Genomic DNA, 26,960 nt, shown 5'->3' with positions numbered 1-26,960 from the left:
AAAAATACGTTAAAATCGTCCTGAGATCGATCTGAGATCGATCCGGCCAAATCGATCTAAGATCGACCATAGTGTGAACAGACCCTTTGACACTTATTATTATCTGTTTCATGGTGAGATCAGATGACAGGTAGAATTAAATGTTGCAGTTTAGAAAAGGTTTTTAAGTAATATTGTATATTTTTATGATATCTTTATGATATCGTCTTTGTGATAGATTTGGGAGCGACACAGCTTCCAAAGCCTTCATGTTAGGAATATCAGGATAAATAGTTCGCTTCTGAACACGCTTGATGCAAGAGATACTGAGCGGCTCCAAAATTCCACAACAGGCAACCATATTCAAGGACTGATTTTATACGGGTAGTATAGACAGTTACAAGAGAAGCGTGGTGAAGACCAGCATGTTTCAATATTATATAGGCGTAGGAAATAGAGGCGTTTAGAGGGCTTGGATATAATATATACGCAATGTGTGTATTCCATTTAAAATCCACTGAAATATGGACACCTAAAATTTTCGCTTAAAATACCAGAAGTAGTTCGTGGTTATTTACGAAATTTGGGTCTAGATTTTGATGGGCTTTCGCAGAAGAGATAGTCATGCAAGTCTTGACACTTAGCTTGGTTGACTTTCATATCATCGTTATCTATGCACCAGCAGTTTATTGCATTAACGATGGATTGCATTTTACCTTGCTCGCCTTTAGGAAAAACTTCAGATACATTTGTATCATCCACATATTTTCGCCTTCGATCCTTGTCAGATAACAAATCATTTATCATGATTAGGAAAAATATTGCACCCTTGCCCGGCGCTTCGGGAAAAATGCAAATGATTGCGTTTTACATTTAATCACTTGTCGATGCGAGCAACAGATCTTGGTATTCGCAATAGCCAGTGCGAAACATAGTGACAAAATATATCATTTATCTACAATTAATTGCAATTATTTTTTACGATATCTGCACCATGGTGCAATATTATGGAATAACCTACCACAGACACTAAGAATGTCGGAGTCCGTAGTTTTAACATAGGGTGGATTAAAAACACATTTGTTTAGAACTGTGTATATAAAGATGTCGATTTTATTTACGTCTCACGAGATATGGTTGAACATTTAATAACAAACGATTGCCAATTGACAATAATTGTAATTTTATACACTTTTTAATGTAAAGCGCTTCTGGACATATATAGAAGATGCACTATATAAGATTAAAATGTTATTATTATTATATACTGTATATATTAACCATTGTTGGTTCCATTGATGATAATTATAGTCAAAATGTGACTTCCAGTGTTTATTCCAAGCAGAGCCGAAACTAGTTCTTTAATATACGTCGTGCAAAAGAAATCCGACAGGACTACTTTGAATATGCGAACTATGTAACTCCCAAATTATTGAATATGTTTTGGCCCTGAAATTCCCGGGCTAAGAACTAAAAATGTACGGTGCAGAAAAGTTTTTTCCTTTTAAAAGGTATTCCAATTTCTTTTACATCATCAGGGATAGTTGTCATTGCCCTAATAGAGATGATTAAACGTGGGATGGTGTCCTGGATCAGTGATCACACTTGGTTTGAAATCATATCGCCTTTTATTTTCTATCAGCCTAAAATTAACATAAAAAATAATTGCTAAACTTTAAACCAGGGCATATAACACAAATTAGGGGTTGAACTGTTCAAGCGGTGAAATTGTTATGAAAATGAAGGTGAAGATTAGAGCTTTAGATAGAAAAAGGCGAAACAGGAGCATGCAGTGACCCCTTTGCAAAAAAAGTAAAACAAAACTGGTAACCTTCCTTTTATGCTATTTTGCTATTTTTCGCCATATTACTGCCCCATAACTTGTGTGCCTTACCCGCCCAGCCCCCCCCCCTTTTGCAGACAAAAATCCCTGAAGTAATTCTTAAGTATTGAATATCATATCAAACTTGGTTGCTTTTAAAAACTGAAAAATTCCGAAAAATTGCGTCGCGTTGCCGCGTGAAATATTACTTGGGAGCAAAACCAAAATCATTTTTTATTTTCTTCTTATTTATTTACTCTTTTTTTATATTTTTCGCCGTTGTATTAAGAAATACAATATTATTTTTCTGAACAGGTACCATTCTACCAGTGCTACCCTTATCATTCACTTACCTAAAACCAGCAATTATTACAATTACAAACACAACCGCAAAACATAGCCCAAGCCATGCCAAGACAACTATTAGGACTTGTTTTACGTGCCCAACTACACTTTTGTCAACTTCTGTTAACTTTTCGGTACCTATATAACCGTAGACGGGCGCTTTAGAAACTGATGAAAATTAGTTACATGAGTACAAAATGAGTACAAAATTCCATATAGACGCTGAATTGTTTTAAATAAAGGGAGCTGGACAAAAGAAGTTGATGTAGAATGAGGTTTTCTACATCAAAGTTTAATTGTGTTTGAAACCTGAATTGCATATGTCATTGAGGTAAACTATCGCCTGTATTCAAAAAGCTCACTCACACTCATACTCATCGAGTGTGACATATAAATTTCGTTAATGCTGATCAATGAGAAAGTTTTTTCTGAATAGATGGAAAGATATAAGGTAAATCACTGAAAATCAAGCCCCTGTTCGGCTGGAAATACCGTCATTGAAACGTTATGAGAATATTAAGATCTTCCACTCAATGAGTTTGAGTGTGAGTGAGCTTTTAGAATACAGGCGTATGTTTGGAAGCTGTCAAGTGGGTGGGGAAGTTGACACTTCTGTTTTGTAATTCGCGAAGAAGTTCGGAAGTTCGATTTGAACTTCAGAATTTCAACTCGACTTTCGACTCACCTTTGCGGGCAATTCGACTAAATCGCTATAAAATGACCACTATAAAATACCAGGACAAAGCAATTACAATAATATTTCTTTGCTGCATTAAAATTGCTTTGAAATTCCGAAGTTCGATTTGAACTTCGGAAATTCGTTACAAATTACAAAACGGAAGGGACAAACAGAGTTCGCAACTGGAGCGGCCAAAGTTTTATGAAATCAACTGTAATATGTCGCACAGTAGCGTAGCCAGCCTGACGATTTGTCCTGCTATGCTAATATTTTAGTGTTCATTGACTGTGAAAACAATAAATCTGTAAAGAAATGAATAAATATAATAACTCGAAATTTACATAGCGGGACAAAATCGTCAGGCTGGCTACGCCACTGATGTCACATATGCTGCATTATTGATTTTGATATTTGACGTTGGATTGAATACGCCACGAATTAATAATTCTCAAAATTATTTGAAAAGATTAAATCTATAATTGCTCCTCGAAATTACAAAGCTCGAAAATATCACGTCGCGTTGTCAAATTGCGTCCGATAGTATGGAAGTTGTTTTTTTTTCTGTCACGAGTTAAATTGTTAAAAAGATATAATATTATTATAAAACATTATGTCGCCTACACAATGAACTACAGTGATCAAATAAAACGCATTGTATTTGAATTTTCAAAGCGCATCATAATTTTGCGTTATAATAATTATTGCGAGAAAAGTAAGGCATCCAACTAGGTTTATGCAATTAAAGAATGTTAAATCAAGAACACTTACCATTTACTTCAGCAACTAAAAAAAAACAAGATAGAAGTTAGCAATTATATACAACAATAATACAAGTCGTCTCGTATCATGCATACAATAACAAATCACCATGCTTCAAAATTAAGCCATGTTGTGTTCTTGTTAAACTTGGCAGTATGTTCCATTTCCCGAGTAGCCATATTTGCATAGTACAGTATGGCAGTAGCCATATTTAAGACATAACCGAGTACAAAAAGCTATCCCAACATTACTTTAAATTCAAAAAGGTTTTTGAACGTTTAGATTCGTATTTTGATAAAACCAATTTCACTCAAACTTTAGAGTCGCCTGAAAAATGCCAATAACCAGAGCATAAATATTCGAAGTATAAGTAGCTACCATTAACTGACGATTAGTCTTTGAAGATTTTGTACTGTTTTGATGTTTTGAAAGTTGAATTTTTTAACAGTTAATCAAGGTGGCTCGATATTTTTTCTTGAAATTTTTAGATGCACATTTTAAACAGGGATGTTAGGCATTTAATGTTTCGCTAGAAAGCTAAAAGTTAATATACTTAGCTGGTAACATACCTAGAGCGGAAATAACTTCAGAACTTGTGCCTGGCACCTGCTAACATGGCAGCAGAGACGTTTCAAAATGGACGCCAAACAAGGTTTAATTCTGTTTATATCAATCCAATAAAGTTTATACCGGTGATTCCCGTTTTTTTGGCATTAAACATTTACGCTTTAGGTGCTTTGTCCATAAAAATGTTTTTAAAAAATTCTGTCATGGGGAATATTTTTAATGCGTTTTTGTAAATAGAAAAAAATAGAAAACTTTTTTATAGATGAAGCATCTATACCGTAAACGTTTAATAAAGAAAAACTTGGGGGTCACCAAACTAGTTTGGGACATAAAACGATTAAACCCTGTTGGCAGCCATTCTGAAACGTCTCTGTTGCCATGGTAAATTTGTTCTGCAAGTTGTTCTAGCTATTTGTTTACATCAAGTTCTGAATAGATTTCCGATCCGTTTCCTGCAAAGAATATTAACTTTTAGCCTTCTAGTCAAACATTTAGATGCCTAATTCCCAGGGGTAGATCCAGAACTAGTGCACTAATTTGCATGACACAAGAAAACTGCTCAAAATAACCATTTTGTTTTGTAATGCAAATTAGTGCCCTAGTGCTGGATCCACCCTGCTAATATATACTCATGTTTAAAATATGCGCCAAAAAATTCTTGAAACTGTATCGAGCCACCTTCAACTGTAAGAACAGGGACGCCGGAACAGGGGGGGCAGCAGGGGCAACTGCCTCCCTTGCCTTTTACCAGCAGGGGCAAGGGGGCAAAAATGCCCTTTCATTTTAAAAGATTATTTACATTCTATATCCGAAGTAGAAGTGTTACAAACGAGCATCAAGAATAACACAATCGTCTAGACACAGAAATTATCTTGGAAAGAGAAATCACGATGATACGAAAGTCAACTGACGAAGTTTTTCAAATAAACTTTCTTTATTAATGCACCGAAATCACGACGATGCGAAGTTCAACTGACAATTTTTGCAAACATTCTTTACTAATGCACCGCTACAGAAGTGCCCTTTCATCAAAATCTGCCCCCTTTGCCCTCGCATCGTTCCGGCGTCCCGTTGTAAGAATACATAAATTTCCTGCTAAATGCAGCAGAAAAACGTCCACGGTTTACTTCACTTTTATGAGTGTATTTGTCGACAAAAATGGAAATGCTATCGACTGATTTCAAGCATTTCGTAATATAAGCTTAAGTCTGGATAGCTCAGGTGATTCTCTCAAAATTGAAATGGCGAGGGGTTGCTGATGCATGTATTTCTTGTAGTAAGAGTGTTTTTCAACCCTTCATGCTTATTTTCGTGACGCTATATGCGATAAAAATTCGTGTACTTGCACAAAAAAAGTACAAAGTTCATTACCGTCATCATCTATTATAGTCACTGTGGTTTCCACAACAGTTATTTTGGCATTGAAAGGGTCATTAAACTCCACAAAAAATGTGAAACTTTCGTTTCCTTCGTAAATGCTATCCTGAATGATAGAAATCTCTTGACAGCCAAATGTGCCTCTGGGATCGACTATATTGAGCTCGCGTGTTTCCTTTTCGTATGAGTAATCTTCTCCACTTGTTGCAGTGCCATTTCTGGATGCAAATCTTAAAATATGGAAAGAAACACATTAAACAGTTAAAAACGAAATTGGTTGTATGCTTTTTTGGTTGTACAAATTTATAAACGGTAAACATAGCTTAAGTATTTCCGTCTAAAGATTGAATAAAATTATGTTGAAAAAGAAGACTTTTCAGTTTGATGTTGGGAAAAGTAGGAAAATGCTGAGAAATTATAAAGAACAAATACAACGAAGTTTACTTACGTTACGTTAATGGCAACAACGCCCCCCAAATTGCTAAATGCACGATAACAAACACTCACTGAACCATTTTCCTTTCGAACAGTTTGGGTGGAACTTTGAAATACAAATGTAATTGTACCTGCATCAAAATGTGAAAAGAAAGAATACATTACTGACGTGCAGGGGCCGTGGAAGATGGTTAAGTTGGGGGTTAATATTCATATATTCTTGTTAGCAGACTGTAAAACAATCAATTTCAAAAGAAACTAAAAATGCTAATCGTGAATTTATGAATACTTGTATATTTATTTAAAACCGTTGTTGTGCTCCTCGAATTTTTGTAAAACTTCTTCTTAGTTTAAGTGCCTTTAAAAAACACTCACTTTGTTTATATACTTGTAATTATAAGGGTAGTTGTATAGGACTATATGTGTACGAAACTCCAGATACTGAATGAGAATTAGGTACCATTAGGTACTACAGGTAGCAGGTACTTGCTGTACCTGCTACCTGTAGTGAGTGTAGTTTTTTTCGGTTGATACGTTTTAAAGCAAAGTTCTGTTACACCATGTATTACTATTCGTACAAATATATGAAAAAATTATATAAAATTATTCTGTAACGAAACGATCGAATTAAATTTCCTTTGACGTTTTGATCCGGGAGAAATTTTTATATTAGACATCAACGGCTAACCTTGGCAGACTTTTCCACTTCCCGAGTAGCCATTTTTGCATGTACAATTGAAAGAACCATCAGTATTGTTACAGTAGGCGTTGTGATGGCAATTATGGGAACCTGCACTACATTCATCGATATCTCAAAAAGGAATGAACGAGAAAAAGTGAGAAATTATGGTATAAAATTATGTTCAAAGTCTTATTTTTTTAATAACACACAACAGCATAGGCTGATAAACTTGTGGCCCTCAATCACCTAGTTACAATTATATAAGAATTATAGAAATAACAATATTCATAAATATATACACATAAAGGTAAAAAATTTATTAAGAACTTAAGACTTCAAAATGATCAACATCCTTATATACTTCTACAAAATAGTTTTTGGGAGAGGCGATCGTCGCAAAGCCCTTCTATTCCATTTTGGTAGTATTTTTACAGAATCATATAATAAATATAATTACTTAATATCAACTACAAACCTTGACAGTCTGTTCCATTTCCAGAGTACCCGCTTTTGCATGTACAATTGAAAGAACCATCAATATTTTCACAGTAGGCGTTGTGATGGCAATTGTGAGAACCTGCACTGCATTCGTCGAAATCTAAAAGATCAAATAAGAAATGCAATAATTACGTTAAAACATTCTGCCATCGGGATTTTTCGAATCCAAATAAAATTCAACCCGGAGAAGATGAATCAACATATCCCCCCAGTTTAGTCAGAAATATTAATTAGTCGGGCAATTTGTATTTATGAGTCGGGCAATTTGTACTTATGTTCTCCACACTACATAAAAATATTTAAGAATGCTCAAATATGGTAGAATATGGTAGAATACATTTGCTTGCAGCTTGCGTAAACCCGAATTAAAGGAAACGAAAATAATTGAAATAAACATGCTTTTCCGTTTGTGCACTGGCTACCCTATGTGCCAAAACTGATTGCCGCAGCTAAACTCACCATGTTGTTACGAAACACTTCTATCGTTTTGTAAGTTTGTAACTTTACTAACTTTTATAGCAACTGTACATAATTTAATCCGAGATTTAATCGAAGTTGGGGGAGGAAATCATGTTCTTTATGCACTAAATAGACCTCAGAAACCTGACTTTATTCTGCAAAATCTCACGCGGAAAATGCAAGAAATCACATTTGCGGGTCGCTAATTTTCGCTTCTTCGCATGCCCCCGAACCCCCTGATTATTTATTTATGAGAAAGGAAATCGATAAACGACGCAAATAAAGCTACGGATCAGTGATGAAAGAAGAGCGATACAGCTGAAGGTTAAAACCTAAAACTCGAAAACCTTTAAAGCATCTATAGCGCGAAGGCTTCATGCGAAAAAAAATTGCGGGTCACAGAACTCGTTTGGGACATAAAATTAGTAAACCCTGTTGGCAGCCATTTTGAATGGTCTCTGTTGCCATGGTAAATTTGTTCTGGCAAGTTGTTCTAGCTATTTGTTCATGTCAAGTTCTGAATAGATTTCCCATCTAAATACGTTTCCTCCAAAGAATACTAACTTTTAGCCTTCTAGTCAAACATTTTGATGCCTAGAGCACTAATTTGCATGATCTCCCACTAGAGCACTAATTTGCATGACACAAGAGAACCGCTCAAAATAGCACTAGTGCTGGATCAACCCCTGCTAACACCCCTGTTTAAAATTTGTCCCAAAAATTCTTGAAACTGTATCGAGCCACCTTAAGCTGCAAGAAGTCGTAATGCAGCAGAAAGACGTGAAAGGTTTATTTCACTTTTATGAGAGTAATTTCGACAAAAAATGGAAATGCTATCGACTGATTTCAAGCATTTTGTAATATAATTTAATTAAGCTTAGATCTGGATAGCCCAGGTGATTATTTCAAAAATTGAAATGACGAGGGGCTGCTGATGCATTTATTTCTTGTAGTAAAAGGGTTTTTCAACCCTTCATGCTTATTTTCGTAACGCTATATGCGATAAAAATTCGTGTACTTGAACAAAAAAGTACATTCAAAGTTCATTACCGTCATCATCTATTATAGTCACTGTGGTTTCCACAACGGTTATTTGAGCATTGAAAGGGTCATTAAACTCCGCAAAAAATTTGAAATTTTCGTTTCCTTCGTAAATGCTATCCTGAATGATAGAAATCTCTGCACAGCCTCTCGTGGGCTGCCTGCCATCGACTTTAAGCTCGCGTGTTTCCTTTTCATATGAGTAATCTTCTCCGCTTGTTGCAGTGCCATTTCTGGATGAAAATCTTAAAATATGAAAAGAAACAACCTTAAACAGTTAAAAACGAAATTGGTTGTACGCTCTTTTGGTTGGGCAAATTTATAAACGGTAAACATAGCTTGAGTATTTTCGTCTAAAGGTTAAATGAAATTATGTTGAAAAAGAAGACTTTTCAGTTTCATTTTTCAAAAAGTGAGAAAATGCTGAAAATTATTATGTAAAAATACAACAAAATCTACTTACGTTACGCTAAAGGTAGCAGCGCTCCCCGAAACCACATAACAAACACTCACTGAACCATCTTCCTCCCCAAAAATTTGGGTGGGATTTTGGAATACAAATGTAATTGTACCTGCATCTAAGTGTGAAAAGAAAGAATATATTACGGACGTGCAGGGGCCGTGGAAGATGGTTAAGTTTGGGGTTAATATTCATATATTCTTGTTAGCAAACCATAAAACAGTCAATTTCAAAAGAAACTAAAATGATAATCGTGAATTTATGAATTTACTCATATTTTTATTTAAAACCATAGCGAACCAATATAAACAGTGTGAGATACGTAAACAGTTTGTCATATTTGAAGAAATGCAGTTCAAAATGTACAAGTGTTTGTTAACATTACGACTTGACGGACGTGGAGGACTGCACGAATAGTTTTATAAAAAACTTCCACCGTCCGCCTCAACAGCAGTGATGATGTATTCGTATCTAGATTTTCGCTGTAGATTCCAAAACGGAAAAAAGTCATGCATCCAAATAGTCCATCCCGAAACGATATTAGTCTATAATCAATCGAGAGATACAAGTCAAAGAGTTCTTCAAAAGTGTTTTTCAACACAACAGATAAATAATTCCGCATCTAAGTCTATGTTTGTTTGTTTGTATAGTTCAGTTGTTAATAATTTTTTGTACTCCAATTTCTGTAAATATTATCCTTTATTTGAACGGCTGCATGTTTGCTATCTGAAAAGAAATATTCGGTGAGTTCAAAGTACACAGTGTCCATCAAATAAGTCTAACATTGTTTAAAGATTTATCTGAAGATTTATCTTTATCAACCCGACGCAACTGAAAGTGATGATAACTAATTAACCATGCATGGCAGCAGGAAGCGATAGACCACATGCGAATCATGCGAGTCTCGCGAAGAATCGAGTGAATCTCAGTTTTCTGCAGCAGATATCACAATGGAAGATGAGAAACCATTCATAACATTCGTAGAGGATGTATATGCATAAGAAAGTTTATACAAAATGTTCTACCCATAATAACAAAATTATCTTAATTCAAAATCTGAATTTCCTTTAACTTTGCATTTGAAATATGAAATATTTACTACAAACCTTGGCAATCTGTTCCACTTCCCGAGTAGCCTTTTTTACAAGTACAATTAAAAGAACCATCAGTATTGTTGCAGTAAGCGTTGTGGTCGCAATTATTAGACCCTGCACTACATTCGTTTATATCTAAAGAAATAATCAACGAAGGCGTGTAAAAATCGTTGTTTTGCTCCTCGAAATCTTGTCAAACTTCTTATTCAAGTGCCTTTTGAAAACACTTCTTTTGTTTATAGTCCTATAATTATAAGGGTAGTTGTAAAAGGCTATATGTATACGAAACTCCAGATGATAAATGAGAATTACTCTGTAGTGAGTGTAGTTTTTTTCGGTTCGTACGTTTTGAAGAAAAGTTCTGTTACACAATGTATCATCATTCGTGCAAATGTATGAAAAATTTCTATAAAATTATTCTGCGTATGATAACGAAACGATCGAATTAAAATTTCCTTTGACGTTTTGATCCGAGAGAAATTTTTATATAGGACATCAACGGCTAACCTTGGCAGACTGTTCCACTTCCCGAGTAGCCATTTTTGCATGTACAATTGAAGGAACCATCAGTATTGTTACAGTAGGCGTTGCGATGGCAATTATGAGAACCTGCACTACATTCGTTGATATCTTAAAAATGAATAAACGAGAAAAAGTGAGAAATCTTGGTATAAAATTCATAACAGGTTCAAACCCTCAATCACCTAGTTACAATTATATAAGAATTATAGAAACAATAATATTCATAAATACATACACTGTCATAGAGGTAAAAAATTTATTTACAACTTAAGACTTCAAAATGATCAACATCCTTATATACTTCTATAAAATAGTTTTTGCAAGAGGCGATCGTCGAAAAGTCCTTCAATTCCATTTTGGGAGTATTCTTAAAGAATCATATCATAAATATATTTAATATTAACTACTAACCTTGACAATCTGTTCCATTTCCAGAGTAGCCGCTTTTGCATGTACAATTGAAAGAACCCTCAGTATTGTTACAGAAGGCTTTGTGATGGCAATTATGGGAACCTGCACTGCATTCGTCGAAATCTAAAAGATAAAGAAAATGCAATAATTACTTTAAAATATTCTGCCATGAGGATTTTTGGAATCCAAATCAACAAAAATTAATAGAGTAATAATGGTATATTAGTAATAACATGGCTTGTATGATTACAATAGATATTGGCTCGGCGTACACTGTAAAAGCTGGCTGGTCAAAATGACGAAAATAAGGTTAAAACGATTTAAAATATTTGCTCAAAGAAAAAAAAAATTTTAATTGAATTTAACCAATTTAAAATTTAATATTTAAAAACCCAAAAACTAATTAAAACCAAATTAAAATGGTAAAACTAACCATTACTACGGCCATTACCACCTAAAATACATGAAATGTAAAACGGTCAAGCCTATTGTCATTTCGCAAAAAAAATGGGGCAGAATACTTGACATTGAAATATGAAATTCGGTAGATCGTAATGTGAAATTGTCTAGCTTAATGTCAAATGATGAGACAATTGGGAGAGATAGTGAGGACGATATGGCAAACCCAAGACCATCACTAATTAAAAAACAATGATGCAATTGTTTTAGGTTGTTTATTACTTGTAACCATTTTGCCTGAAATTTTGCGTACTAACCAAAGCTTTCCATTAATCCGAAAAAAATTTTTTTAATTTTTATCCACGAGTCGGCGCAAAATGACATGCTGATGCATTTATTTCTTGTAGTAAAAGGGTTTTTCAACCCTTCATGCTTATTTTCGTAACGCTATATGCGATAAAAATTCGTGTACTTGAACAAAAAAGTACATTCAAAGTTCATTACCGTCATCATCTATTATAGTCACTGTGGTTTCCACAACGGTTATTTGAGCATTGAAAGGGTCATTAAACTCCGCAAAAAATTTGAAATTTTCGTTTCCTTCGTAAATGCTATCCTGAATGATAGAAATCTCTGCACAGCCTCTCGTGGGCTGCCTGCCATCGACTTTAAGCTCGCGTGTTTCCTTTTCATATGAATAATCTTCTCCGCTTGTTGCAGTGCCATTTCTGGATGAAAATCTTAAAATATGAAAAGAAACAACCTTAAACAGTTAAAAACGAAATTGGTTGTACGCTCTTTTGGTTGGGCAAATTTATAAACGGTAAACATAGCTTGAGTATTTTCGTCTAAAGGTTAAATGAAATTATGTTGAAAAAGAAGACTTTTCAGTTTCATTTTTCAAAAAGTGAGAAAATGCTGAAAATTATTATGTAAAAATACAACAAAATCTACTTACGTTACGCTAAAGGTAGCAGCGCTCCCCGAAACCACATAACAAACACTCACTGAACCATCTTCCTCCCCAAAAATTTGGGTGGGATTTTGGAATACAAATGTAATTGTACCTGCATCTAAGTGTGAAAAGAAAGAATATATTACGGACGTGCAGGGGCCGTGGAAGATGGTTAAGTTTGGGGTTAATATTCATATATTCTTGTTAGCAAACCATAAAACAGTCAATTTCAAAAGAAACTAAAATGATAATCGTGAATTTATGAATTTACTCATATTTTTATTTAAAACCATAGCGAACCAATATAAACAGTGTGAGATACGTAAACAGTTTGTCATATTTGAAGAAATGCAGTTCAAAATGTACAAAGTGTTTGTTAACATTACGACTTGACGGACGTGGAGGACTGCACGAATAGATTTTATAAAAAACTTCCACCGTCCGCCTCAACAGCAATGATGATGTATTCGTATCTAGATTTTCGCTGTAGATTCCAAAACGGAAAAAAGTCATGCATCCAAATAGTCCATCCCGAAACGATATTAGTCTATAATCAATCGAGAGATACAAGTCAAAGAGTTCTTCAAAAGTGTTTTTCAACACAACAGATAAATAATTCCGCATCTAAGTCTATGTTTGTTTGTTTGTATAGTTCAGTTGTTAATAATAATTTTTGTACTCCAATTTCTGTAAATATTATCCTTTATTTGAACGGCTGCATGTTCGCTATCTGAAAAGAAATATTCGGTGAGTTCAAAGTACACAGTGTCCATCAAATAAGTCTAACATTGTTTAAAGATTTATCTGAAGATTTATCTTTATCAACCCGACGCAACTGAAAGTGATGATAACTAATTAACCATGCATGGCAGCAGGAAGCGATAGACCACATGCGAATCATGCGAGTCTCGCGAAGAATCGAGTGAATCTCAGTTTTCTGCAGCAGATATCACAATGGAAGATGAGAAACCATTCATAACATTCGTAGAGGATGTATATGCATAAGAAAGTTTATACAAAATGTTCTACCCATAATAACAAAATTATCTTAATTCAAAATCTGAATTTCCTTTAACTTTGCATTTGAAATATGAAATATTTACTACAAACCTTGGCAATCTGTTCCACTTCCCGAGTAGCCTTTTTTACAAGTACAATTAAAAGAACCATCAGTATTGTTGCAGTAAGCGTTGTGGTCGCAATTATGAGACCCTGCACTACATTCGTTTATATCTAAAGAAATAATCAACGAAGGCGTGTAAAAATCGTTGTTTTGCTCCTCGAAATCTTGTCAAACTTCTTATTCAAGTGCCTTTTGAAAACACTTCTTTTGTTTATAGTCCTATAATTATAAGGGTAGTTGTAAAAGGCTATATGTATACGAAACTCCAGATGATAAATGAGAATTACTCTGTAGTGAGTGTAGTTTTTTTCGGTTCGTACGTTTTGAAGAAAAGTTCTGTTACACAATGTATCATCATTCGTGCAAATGTATGAAAAATTTCTATAAAATTATTCTGCGTATGATAACGAAACGATCGAATTAAAATTTCCTTTGACGTTTTGATCCGAGAGAAATTTTTATATAGGACATCAACGGCTAACCTTGGCAGACTGTTCCACTTCCCGAGTAGCCATTTTTGCATGTACAATTGAAGGAACCATCAGTATTGTTACAGTAGGCGTTGCGATGGCAATTATGAGAACCTGCACTACATTCGTTGATATCTTAAAAATGAATAAACGAGAAAAAGTGAGAAATCTTGGTATAAATTCATAACAGGTTCAAACCCTCAATCACCTAGTTACAATTATATAAGAATTATAGAAACAATAATATTCATAAATACATACACTGTCATAGAGGTAAAAAATTTATTTACAACTTAAGACTTCAAAATGATCAACATCCTTATATACTTCTATAAAATAGTTTTTGCAAGAGGCGATCGTCGAAAAGTCCTTCAATTCCATTTTGGGAGTATTCTTAAAGAATCATATCATAAATATATTTAATATTAACTACTAACCTTGACAATCTGTTCCATTTCCAGAGTAGCCGCTTTTGCATGTACAATTGAAAGAACCCTCAGTATTGTTACAGAAGGCTTTGTGATGGCAATTATGGGAACCTGCACTGCATTCGTCGAAATCTAAAAGATAAAGAAAATGCAATAATTACTTTAAAATATTCTGCCATGAGGATTTTTGGAATCCAAATCAACAAAAATTAATAGAGTAATAATGGTATATTAGTAATAACATGGCTTGTATGATTACAATAGATATTGGCTCGGCGTACACTGTAAAAGCTGGCTGGTCAAAATGACGAAAATAAGGTTAAAACGATTTAAAATATTTGCTCAAAGAAAAAAAAATTTTAATTGAATTTAACCAATTTAAAATTTAATATTTAAAAACCCAAAAACTAATTAAAACCAAATTAAAATGGTAAAACTAACCATTACTACGGCCATTACCACCTAAAATACATGAAATGTAAAACGGTCAAGCCTATTGTCATTTCGCAAAAAAAATGGGGCAGAATACTTGACATTGAAATATGAAATTCGGTAGATCGTAATGTGAAATTGTCTAGCTTAATGTCAAATGATGAGACAATTGGGAGAGATAGTGAGGACGATATGGCAAACCCAAGACCATCACTAATTAAAAAACAATGATGCAATTGTTTTAGGTTGTTTATTACTTGTAACCATTTTGCCTGAAATTTTGCGTACTAACCAAAGCTTTCCATTAATCCGAAAAGAATTTTTTTATTTTTTATCCACGAGTCGGCGCAAAATGACATGCTGATGCATTTATTTCTTGTAGTAAAAGGGTTTTTCAACCCTTCATGCTTATTTTCGTAACGCTATATGCGATAAAAATTCGTGTACTTGAACAAAAAAGTACATTCAAAGTTCATTACCGTCATCATCTATTATAGTCACTGTGGTTTCCACAACGGTTATTTGAGCATTGAAAGGGTCATTAAACTCCGCAAAAAATTTGAAATTTTCGTTTCCTTCGTAAATGCTATCCTGAATGATAGAAATCTCTGCACAGCCTCTCGTGGGCTGCCTGCCATCGACTTTAAGCTCGCGTGTTTCCTTTTCATATGAGTAATCTTCTCCGCTTGTTGCAGTGCCATTTCTGGATGAAAATCTTAAAATATGAAAAGAAACAACCTTAAACAGTTAAAAACGAAATTGGTTGTGCAGATTTATAAACGGTAAACATAGCTTGAGTATTTTCGTCTAAAGGTTGAATAAAATTATGTTGAAAAAGAAGACTTTTCAGTTTTTTTTCACTTTTAAGATTTTTTAAAAAGTGGGAAATGCTGAAAATTATTAAGAAAAAATACAACAAAGTCTACTTACGTTGCGTTAAAGGCAGCAGCGCTCCCCAAAGCCACATAACAAACACTCACTGAACCAGCTTCCTCTCCAACAGTTTGGGTGGGATTTTTGAAAAAAAATGTAATTGTACCTGAATCAAAGCGTGAAAAGAATGAATATATTACGGACGTGCAGGGGCCATGGAAGATGGTTAAGTTTGGGGTTAATATTCATATATTCATGTTAGCAGTCCGTAAAACAGTTAATTTCAAAACAAAATAAAATGCTAATCGTGAATATATGAATACTTGTATATTTATTTAAAACCATAGCGAACCAATATAAACAGTGTCAGATACGTAAACAGCTTGTCATATTTGATGAAATGGAGTTCAAAATGTACAAAGTGTTTGTTAACATTACGACTGCACGGACGTGGAGGACTGCACGAATAGATTTTATAAAAAACTTCCACCGTCCACCTCACCAACAGTGATGATGTATGCGTATCTAGATTTTCGCTGTAGATTCCAAACCGGAAACAAGTCATGCATGGAAATTAGTTAATCCTGAAACGATATTAGTCTGCATCAATCGAGAGATACAAGTCAAAGAGTTCTTTAAAAAAGTGTTTTTCAACCCAACAGATAAATAAATCTGCATCTGCAAGTCTATTAGCAAAGGAATTTTTTGCGTAACGTCGCAGAGATACAGCAGCAACAAATGTACGAGATGTTCAATATGCAACAATCTAGGGATCAGCAATTGCACGAGTTATTTTGCCACCACCAAATGTCGGCTCTGGCTATGACGCTTCCCAACGTGCAAGTTCCGACCTTTGACGGGAACCCTATTCAATATTTTCACTTCGTAAGATCCTTCGAGAACTTGATTGAAGCAAAGACAACAAGTTACAGTGGAAGACTGTTCTATGTGGTTCAGTATACGTCAGGCGAGCTAGGTTCAAGAGCTTGTACGTAGTTGCTTAACTATGGGGCTAATTACATGGTGTCATTTCAGCCCGGCAAACCGGCCGGGCCAAAGTATTTTTCAATTGCATGGCAAGTTTCAGCCCGAGCTGTGTTATGACACGTCAGAATTATTTTAAGACCAGAGGTAAAATTTCAGCCCGGGCTGAGTTTGTAAAGGCTGGTAGTAGACTTATATTTCGCCGGATTCTTCCGCGCTTTAAAATCCCGAATGACAATAAAGTGACATTTAAGGAACTATGACTGCACATAAAAATGAAAGTAAACCAACGAAAAAGCGTTGTCAGAGCAAATTTTTCTGTTCGGATTTAAGTTTACGATTACATGACAACAACACAAAAGTTTCAGCCCGGGTAACTCTATCAGACATCCTGAAATCCATAATTAATTGGATAGCAGATTTCCTGACCAACAGACAACAAAGAATTAAAGAAGTGCTGTTTAGAATGATGAAATGTTCCTATTGGTGTTCCGCAGGCCGGAATAAAACCTGGATTGGAAACACTATATTTTATGCATGAAGGAAATCCACGTGCATGAAACTTTAACCATGTTTTAGGCGACGCACGCCACAGATTGAACGATTTGGTGCGTGAATAGAAACCTGCCCCGACGTATGAATTGCCTAGGGAGAAATATTTTTATACAACTTTATAACCTAGATATATGCTATATTATACTTCTTATAACTATACTAGCTCAATTGTTTTAAATCCAATTTTTTTTTATCGTACTCTCACCTGTAATAACCACGTAACTGCAATGTATGTGAATGATTAAACTAACCATCTTTCATCATGGTTTAAGTATTGTTTAATTCTTACCTTGTCCTGTTGATGACACAATTTGCAGAACACACACAAAGAGATGCAAATATATCGACTGCCACAACTGCATCTAAAAGAAAAGTTGGAGAAAATAAATAATTTAATTTCAATGATAAACAAGGCCACAGAAAGTATTCTACGAACGATAATTAGCTATTTCCCAATCGAGCCGGAAACTGGGTCTAGTCACGAACCGCAAAGCATCTATGGACTGTTTGGAGGAACAAGAAATATAAGTCTGAAATCATTTGCTCCTCCATATATGCATTGCGGTTTGCGACTAGACCCAGTATCCTGCTCGATTGGGATGATGTCAACGTTGATGTCAACATGGTCCATCAATTGACCTTTTGCATAATAAACCAACTTTTGATTTAGGCAACAAAAAGGAAATTTTCGAAAAGTGCATACTAAATTTAATAAAATTACTAAGTTTGGTTGCAAAATATTTTAAAGTGCAGAAAATATAGGCATGCGTATTTGGCAATTTTGCCATACTTTTTTTCTACGACTGGAAGCTTGTAACTAATTTAGTTAAACGCTTCTGGCCGTAGTAAACAAGTATACAAATTTGCCAACTTTGCATGGCTATATTTTCCATACTACATTAGTACTACTCCGTACGGTGATTTATATCCTCCTTTGTCCCCTGTGTCGTAAGTTTGTCTATTATGCAAAAGGTCCATTCAGTTACGGTATAATTTATAGTGATGTTTTTTTGCAATTTGAGTCGCGGAATCTTTAAACATTGTGGTGAAAAATGACTTTCCAAAGGTTCTTTTTTTAATCCGAATAGTTTTCCTAGTGATGTGAAACCCATCGATTTTAATGTGATCCAAGAAAATAGTTTTGTTGTTTACCCGCTTAATTAGTTCCACAGAAGTAAAGAGTCAATCAATAATCGTGTAAAACTAACACCAGGCATTTCACGTTCGACGCTATTGTGAGAAAGGTTTAGACAGTGAAAAGCTCAATAAAGCACAATTAATAATTAATCCTAATTAAATGTTTTGAGTATATCTAGTAGCACTCTGTCTATAGTCAGAGTCAGGTATACCGTGACTTAAGTTGAAGATTTGCCTAACAAGTGGTACACCGTTCTTTCACCTGGGTTTGTTATTAAAGTGAAGAGAAGTTGCAAATATAAGAGAGGATTTTCAACCTCCAGACATATTCTATAGCAAATTGTAACATAATAAACTATACTGTCTTTAGAGTTAGCAGTAAATAAGGCAAAACTTAGCGACGGCTGGAATTCAAAAATTACCAAACGAAAGTACAGTTCTTTGTACTGACTGATTTCTTTGTCTAGATCGTTATCCTTATAGGCTTGAACCGCAAGGATCGCAACGCACTTTGGTGATCTGGTTGGACACAGAGCCAGCAGAACATGTGTCAGTGAATATCGCACGTGACGACAGTACTTTGTGGTGTCGAAATCCAAAAAGAACTCCATTGAGGTTGTTTGCGAGATCAGGGCCGGACCAAAGTTCCAGGATGCTTCTTAAAAGTTAATTTGCATCAGTTTGTTGAGGCGTTAAATTGCTTGTGCTCGGTTGTTGGGATATATAGGATTCTCAGAACGTGAAGGAAGTTAGGTTTCCCGGTTCCCGCGTTCGTTCTTCTCCAAATAGATTTGTTCATAAAATCGAGGAAACGTCACTCTTCAAAAGATATTCGCCTGATTGTCTTTCCGTTGTCGTCGGTGTCCGTATGGAACACCTCGTCTTGTATATATTTGTATGGAGATATGGAGCTCTTTAAAACGAAGAAATTATTAAAGCAAGGTATAACGTTTTTAGAGATCAGTTTGAAGTAAGAAGTGAGTAGGTGGCCCTTCTTTTCTGACACGTCTTTGCTGGTACAAACGGTTCGACACGTTCTTCTTCTGGTTCTCCGTAATCCACCACTCTTTCGTCCCACTTTCTCTGTATGTGCCCTGGTAGCTTTATACATATAGGGCAAATGATATTGGGTTAGTTGAGACATCTCAAGCCAGGAATTTATTTCATCTGGTCGCTCATGATCGTATTACCATAAAGACCTTTCAAAATTCCTGGAAAAAGAGAAGACGTCCTTTTCGCCGAATCGTGCTGCATCTTGAAGACGTTGTAGGAGGGGTGTGTTATAGCAGCTATGTTTGTAAACCGTCTTTCCAGTTCGATCCAAAACTATCCAACAATGTTGGCTTGATTATCTTACTGTGGTTTACGAAAATTGTTCATGAGTTTCTCAGTTTCTCCACTTGTATAATTGTGAAGGTAGTTTAACTCCTCCTGTTCTGGCAAGAGATCATCGTCATAAACCATGGCTTGAAACGCATTCCTTCAGGCGTGGAAAACTGTGCAATCACCAATGTACACATCGGGGTGGTATTTCGGTAGTTTTTCTCCGAGCGAGACTGGCGGTTAGTTGTCGGTAGGTCTCAGCAATTGCCAACATACACCCTTGCACATCGAGGGAATTGGTATCTAGAACAATGGTCTGATTCGAATAAAGGGTAAATGGGGTGGCTGTTAATTGTCTTCGGCGGCGAAATAACTTTAATTGTTTATTGTTTCTGAAGTTAGTGTGAAGTTCAGGCTTGAGATCTTCTAGATCTTCGCGCTTTAATAGCTTTTGCTATTTGACCCAATATTGTGTGCGCTCTACGCCAATTGATATAGTTTTATTACGTCTTTCTGGTAGCGCAACTTTCGACAATTACTGTTAAATAGCGCTTATCTGCAATGTCACCACAGAAGCACGTGTCTGAGCATAGGCGTACGGGCGCGACTTCGTTTGGGGCGGGCAAAAAATTCGCCCGAATTTTTGAATTATGCAATGTGCCCGAATTTTAACGTTTACAAGATTTGTAACATTAAACTTGTAAGTGTAACAAAAATGGCCAAAGAGAATACACATATGTGATATATAATGCAAAAATTTTCGCTATAACTCTTTCAGTTGCCGATTTTCGGCTGAACTTCTCCCCCCCCTGCCCCGTACGCCTTTGTCTCTGAGCGTTCGAGACTGTCATTTCATGTTCATATTGAGCTTTCAGAGCTGAACTTTGTCTCTTTTCTTCCCGCTTCGTATAATTTGATTCTGTTTTATTTTTCGGCGATCGTAAGGTCATATTCTTTAACCTCGTTGCTCATAATGAACTTCTTGAGCTACAACTGGAGTTTTTAGAGGAAGGAGGTGGTCCATGTCCGTCTGAGGTTTAGCTTGCATGGCGCGGCGTAAGAGCCAGAAAGGGAGATTTTTTTCTCATGAACTGAGAATCCAGGTTCTGTCGGATTCCTACTTCGTTTTAACGACTATTCTGTTTACTCCTTCTCGGCTGAATTTAAAGTACCACTACGAGGTCTTGTATCTTTAGCGATGTCGTCGCAATCTCCCGGTGTGTCTACATGCCATAAATAGTGTTTCTAACTCTTAAAGGAACCTCGATATGGTTTCGTTTAATAGCTTACAGCGTTGTAAACGCTGCTTCTAATTTCATAACCTCGAATTTAGTTTTCTCGACCGCACGTAAAACATTTTTAGTCTCCTTGTCGAAGGCAGCTACTTCCTTGTTGAATCCTTTCCAAGTGTATTATGTCCGTTTCCCGTGGGCGGTCACGGCTGTCTAACTCTGCTTCTTGTTTGTTTGAGTTTCGACTTATAGTCACGCACAACAGCTACGAGATACTCAGTTGGTGTTTATAAACATTTTACCATCGCATCTTGCGAATATAAGAGCGCAGTTTTCGGTGTAATAAATAAATAAGTCAGTAATTTATTTTGGTCATGTTAACATAATGTGATCTCGCGGTAAAATGTCTGTACTTTCCCGACTATATATGCTAGCGAAGTCAATGAAAAATAACGAACTAACTTTTATTATATTATCAAGGCCGCGCTACCGTGGATTGACAACTGATTGAAATTCCAATTAGGGAGCAAAGGTTGAATCCATTACTAATAATTGTAGCTGCGTTCATGCACACGGTAATGGATTCTTTCGTCACGACATTCTCGTTATGAAGCTACCATGATTAGCAAATGCTTATCAATTTGGTATATCTTTTCAGGTCTCGGGCACTAAAAGTCTTCGTTGCCTTTTATTAACTTCGAAATTAGTCCTGTTCCGACGGCAATCCGGTATTGTTTGAACGGGGCTACGGGCAGGTTATCTGAAAGTCGCATTTCCTTGTTAGATAATATATGTAGCCTGTCATATTTTTTTACCAAATTCACATTTCACATTTCAGAAAGTGCACAAAATATGGGTTCTATAAATTTAGGAAATCATTTTTCTACTGGACTAAAGATCCTCAAGAGTTATGGTGCAACCAGGAAGGATCTCAAAGCCTTCTACTGCGCCGGGTTATTAGATCAACTCTGGAATACGATGCACAAGTATGGCAAGGGAAATTGAAACAAGCACAGCGTTACGACATTGAAAGAGTGCAGAAACGTCCATGAAGATAATCCTCCCAGAATATGGATACGATCATGCATCACAAGAATCCAATTTGAAGACGCTGCAAGAGCGCAGGTATGGTATGTGTATTGACCTTTTAAGAATATGTCACTATATTCCCATAAGCTTCATGTATTTCTCCCCAAAAAGTATTCGGGGGTGAGAGGCAGGGAAACTAGAACAAACCCAAAGGAACTCTACAATATAATTACCCATGTAAAACTGAAAGATTCACTTGTAAGTCCACTGTATATGCAATTAATATAGCAGTGGCGGATCTAGGGGTAGTCACAGGTAAATTTTAAATTCAAAACACCTTAATAACAACGCCATTGGTTATGGCATTCAGTGTTTTTGAATAAAAATCGATTGCGATTTTCAGCTGTAGTCATTTATTCTGACTACCCCTAGATCCGCCACTGATTAATAGATATAATGGTAGTTTAGATTTGTAAATATTACGAACTTATTTTGAACATTCCTAGAATTAGTTGATTTATGTTCTTTCTAGAATATAGGTTTATTGAATATTTTGATGATCACTCGATTGTATATCATGTATATCTTAATAGGTATAAAGTTTATCAGTATAATGTTTTATACTCTGGGCATATTTTTTAACACTAATGTATAATTCTTAAAAAGTGTAAACACATCAATAACTTAGCGTAAATCTATTAATATGTGTAATGAAGACAATTATTGTGCAGATATAATATATGTATCGAATTTTTCATGCCAAAAAGTGCACTACGAAAAGGGTTTCTTTGAAAAGTATGAAAGAATATTCGCATTGGAGCCACATAGAATCGGGTAAATTATATATCATACAAAAATATGAAACAAAGACAAAATTGGCACTGAAATAATGGCATAAAGCCAGATCTGTGTCCTTTTTATTGCCCCATAAAATGCCGTCTTTAATCTATCTATTGCTTAGTGCATCTAGCTATTATAATTTTTAGAGGAATCTTTAAGTTATGCCTTTAGTGTTATGACTGCAAGAAAAAGTGACTGCAAGGAAAATTCTGGAACTTACAGTAAAATTTATAGTATGGATATACGAAGGGAAATATCTTGAACAAAATTTCTCGGTATCAATTACATGTGCCCGTCAAATCATCAACTATCCGAGTCGAAATATTTGTATGAATGTTAGCGATTTATAAGTTCGTTGAGAAAACTCGGACAATTTGAGCAAAACATTTTAAAATTTAGTGAATTGCGGAAATACCAAAGCCCAAGACATATAAAAGAATTTTGTTACGAAAACGTCTCTAAACAACTGCTCCATCGATCTACGGCTGGGCAACCAGTGCTCGATGTCTGTGGTTTCGATGATTTTACATTTTAGTTTTCACTAAATGCATTTTAAAAGAAAAACTCGCACCTTTTAGCACTTCAGTGCGTTTATACTTTATCACTATGTATGATAACAACTATATGAAATACCAAACAGGCGCACGATTGCATGTACGAAACTTACCTCAACAACTATGATATCCACTGTCTATATATGGTTTTCTATAGCAAGGGTACTTTTCAAGTTAAAAAAATACAATTTTTTACCACCTGGCGATTTTCCAACGGTATTAATATTGCTTAGTGTACAATTGGCACGCAATACTGCTGAAGTGACGTAGCTACAAAGCTATCAGAAGATCAGGGTAACCGCAACTTATTTGCATATAGCTGTTCTCATAGGGCGATATAGCAATAACAAAAAAGCGGTAAAAAAACTTTTGAAAAGATCCCTCCCTCCCTTGTTATCGTCAATCGCAAGGAAATTTCCTTCTATTGTGAAATACTTTTAAAGTAGCTTTATGCAGAAACACGACAGGAGGTCATCAATACTAAACAATCTATACAAAATTATTTATAGTCCATTACATCTGTGTTATTTGGTGTCGTCATTCCAGCTCCGATTGCTGTTTACGCTACAGTCAATTTTTTGCAAGACAGGGCTAAAATTGTTCTCAGCAGCAAATTTTAGTTGTGCCCAGGCTACCAATACAGGCTACCAGGCACATGTGACCCAGGCACGGGTGTCCATTTTAGCCGTGCCATGTCGATAAATTGGGTCTGCTTTTGAAACAAGGACTGCGTGTGTGGGAGTAATCATAGTGTGTGTGATACACTAGGAAAAGCCTTTCTATACTGAGTATGAAATAAGTACATGTATGTTTCTGTATCGCTTTAAAATTAATGAGGAAACTGCTGAATATAACTTTAAAAAGTTCGATTTTTCTACTGAATACGCATTATTCTGCAATCTTTTGATCGCTTATCATACACATCTGACAGCCGTGAAATGGCTATTTTGAGACTTAAAATATACACAAGGTTATTAATTCAGACGATGCGTTTTTACCGGGTGCATGCACGCTTCAAATCTTTTGTGCAAGACATATTCAAGGGAATATTTCTTTTTTCTCATCAAATTTTTTCTCACCAATTTCAGCTACACATATGTATGTGGGAGAGGATATGCATAATTGGGCCACCCATGTTACAATAATTGGGTATAATTGATATGGAATTCTGTTGAGAGACAAAGCTATAAAGATATCACTGCTATCACAAGATAATTTCAAATTTTTCAAATTTTTATGCAAATAGACCACCTAGGTCTATCAATTGTCAATACCCTGAAAACATATAAAATTATTCCTCGTCGAATGTTATTGTGATGTGTTTCAATCAGTCTACGTTTTCGCATATACTGCGTTGTTCATAGTTTTTGCAGGTAAAAGCCAAAAATATTGCTCCTTCCCTGTTTTTCTTTAATTTTAGACTCATGTTGCTTTCCACTGTCGCGTTTTCTTACGCGCGGAAAAAATTAAATGCTTACAAATTTTTATTATTTAACATATGGGTCAACAAATGCATTCTAATAATGTGCGGATAACTAAGTTGTTTCGATTTACTCACATACCCTTTTCAAATATGACAATTTCAAATATTATGTGCGTGTGAAAAACGCGACAGTGGCAAGCTTGCAGCCCTAAGCAACAACAATAATTCCGTACGCAAGGAGAAATTCATCGCTTAAATGCTTAATGATCGAAGCCGTTATAATGATTACTAGCGAGCGGGCCCGTTTTCTGCGCAAAACAATACACATACACATGGCGTTTTTTGTGGGAGAAGGGCCTTGGGGGAGGCACTCCTATAGGATGTTATTCTTTGTGGTCAATCTTTTATCCCAAAGACTCGTTCTTAAATGGCCTTTGAATCGTTTTCCTCGGGATTATATTCTCCCCATTAGGACTCGATCTGAAACTGCGCACAAGCGCATGATGTCATGTATGCGCATTCGCTACATACCATGAAAGAGGTAGCTAGCCTCTAAGACATAGATCAGTCGAATCGTATACAGACCAACCGCACACGCTAATTGGACAGTATACGATTCTATTAATTTATGATTGCAATAACTTAATGCTGAGTCTATGGGCTTGAACGTGGAGCGTAAATCGGGAGCGCTTCCTTCCACAATACACATAAGGTGTATCCTCATAGATAAAGGAGCCCTCCCCCCAAAATAGGAAATCAATATTTTGAAATAATGGCCAGTTTGGCTGATACGCCTGAGAGCGTTGAGGTAGGTGTTTGAGTCTAACGTTCAAAACAATCGGAAGACCAGTGTCGTAATGTTTTGATCAGCCAAGCAGGCAAGTTAGCCGAGGCTGCGGTCGTAGCAGCGCCGATCTGAAGCTATGACCAGCATACTCCGTGGCGTTCAGACCAACTTTCTGTGACAAAGTTCGAGTCTGAGCATACCTAATTTTAGTGTGCAGTGATAACCAATTTGTGCAGTGATAAAAGTAGAATATGCAGTGATAAAATGAGAAATGTGCAGTGATAAATGGTATTTTCTCAAGAGACCTCACTCACTGGCGAGGTGGATTCATAAGGAGTTGTCCCCTGAAATGAAGATTGAAGAACGCTTGAAGTGGAAGCATGTAATTCGACACTTTCCCACACGCCCTGTGGCGATGGAATTTATATTGCTCACATGACCAGCCCGACCAGGGTTTTTTCTCCAAACGAGGGAAAACCATCCATCGTAACCGAAAATATGTAATGCTTTTTCTGATTTAAATATTATTCTCACAGCAGTTGACAAAAGTACTGTTAATGACGTAGAACACGTCGTATAATGGCCGTCACATCATGGCTCAGCTTATCTTTTGCAGTGAGCTTTCTGCTTCGTGTCCGTTTAATAATTACTGCTTTTAGGTATGTGTGCGTTATTATCTTTTTGGAAGTGTGCTGTTTTTGCTACTTTTAAAAGAACTTCCAGTCTGTTTTCAAAAACGGAATGCACTGATACTTCTGTATGATATTAATCTCCCCATCGCATGCAAGGAGAACACAGGAAAATATTTTAATCGATCAACAAAATAATTGTCGTCTTTGTTTCTATTTCCAACAAATGAACTCCATTTGAGTACAGTGCATGCTAGAGTATACATTATAGTTTTCTGCATCTGCACCGAAAAATATACCGTAATATTAAATTTCATTAGAGTATTTCTTCACTTTCAATATTTCAACTAAAGCCTCTCCTGCTCGTTTTTTTCTTTTTTCAGTCTCATCGAAAATAAAGGACGATATGATTTTAAACTACGTGTAATCACTGTTCCAACACACTGTCCCATGTTTAACCACGGTTATTATAATGACAACAAATATTATTGTAATTTAATATTCATTTTTTGTAAACTTACGTTCTGATTGGTCGATTTGTACCACGTGAGTGAATTTTATATAGCAACAACGCCACGGCAGTGCCGTTATAGGATTTATTGCACGATCAAAATGGCGGCAATAAACAAAAAATTTGCCGAACTTAGTTAAGAAGAA

At 35.7% G+C, this 26,960-nt stretch overlaps 1 protein-coding gene across 4 annotated transcripts; it reads right to left on the bottom strand.

Moving 5' to 3' along the window:
• Positions 1-1,236: 1,236 nt before the first annotated feature.
• LOC114519842 (fibrillin-2-like) lies at positions 1,237-26,960 on the bottom strand. 4 transcript variants are annotated; one of them, XM_028540021.1, is made up of 23 exons: positions 26,825-26,960; positions 17,639-17,711; positions 15,868-15,976; positions 15,417-15,652; positions 14,947-14,967; positions 14,515-14,637; positions 14,090-14,212; positions 13,595-13,717; positions 12,488-12,602; positions 12,034-12,269; positions 11,564-11,584; positions 11,131-11,253; positions 10,705-10,827; positions 10,210-10,332; positions 9,107-9,221; positions 8,653-8,888; positions 7,121-7,243; positions 6,652-6,774; positions 5,977-6,094; positions 5,523-5,758; positions 3,594-3,608; positions 2,155-2,284; positions 1,237-1,622 (listed from the first exon to the last, which is right to left on the bottom strand). In XM_028540021.1, the coding sequence occupies exons 2-23, from the start codon at positions 17,709-17,711 to the stop codon at positions 1,535-1,537; spliced, it is 2,733 nt and encodes a 910-aa protein (XP_028395822.1). In that variant the 5' UTR covers positions 26,825-26,960; the 3' UTR covers positions 1,237-1,534. The 4 variants fall into 4 exon arrangements, with proteins under 4 accessions (XP_028395822.1, XP_028395821.1, XP_028395825.1 ...); XM_028540020.1 differs by lacking the exon at positions 26,825-26,960 and adding an exon at positions 23,578-24,003; XM_028540024.1 differs by lacking the exons at positions 11,564-11,584; positions 26,825-26,960 and adding an exon at positions 23,578-24,002.

The sequence above is a fragment of the Dendronephthya gigantea genome, unplaced genomic scaffold (genome assembly GCF_004324835.1).
Source record: "Dendronephthya gigantea isolate DGI-Jeju-01 unplaced genomic scaffold, DenGig_1.0 000014F, whole genome shotgun sequence".
NCBI lineage: Eukaryota > Metazoa > Cnidaria > Anthozoa > Malacalcyonacea > Nephtheidae > Dendronephthya > Dendronephthya gigantea.
Note: the sequence above shows the minus strand (reverse complement) of the source record. Positions and strands in the feature narration are given on the sequence as shown.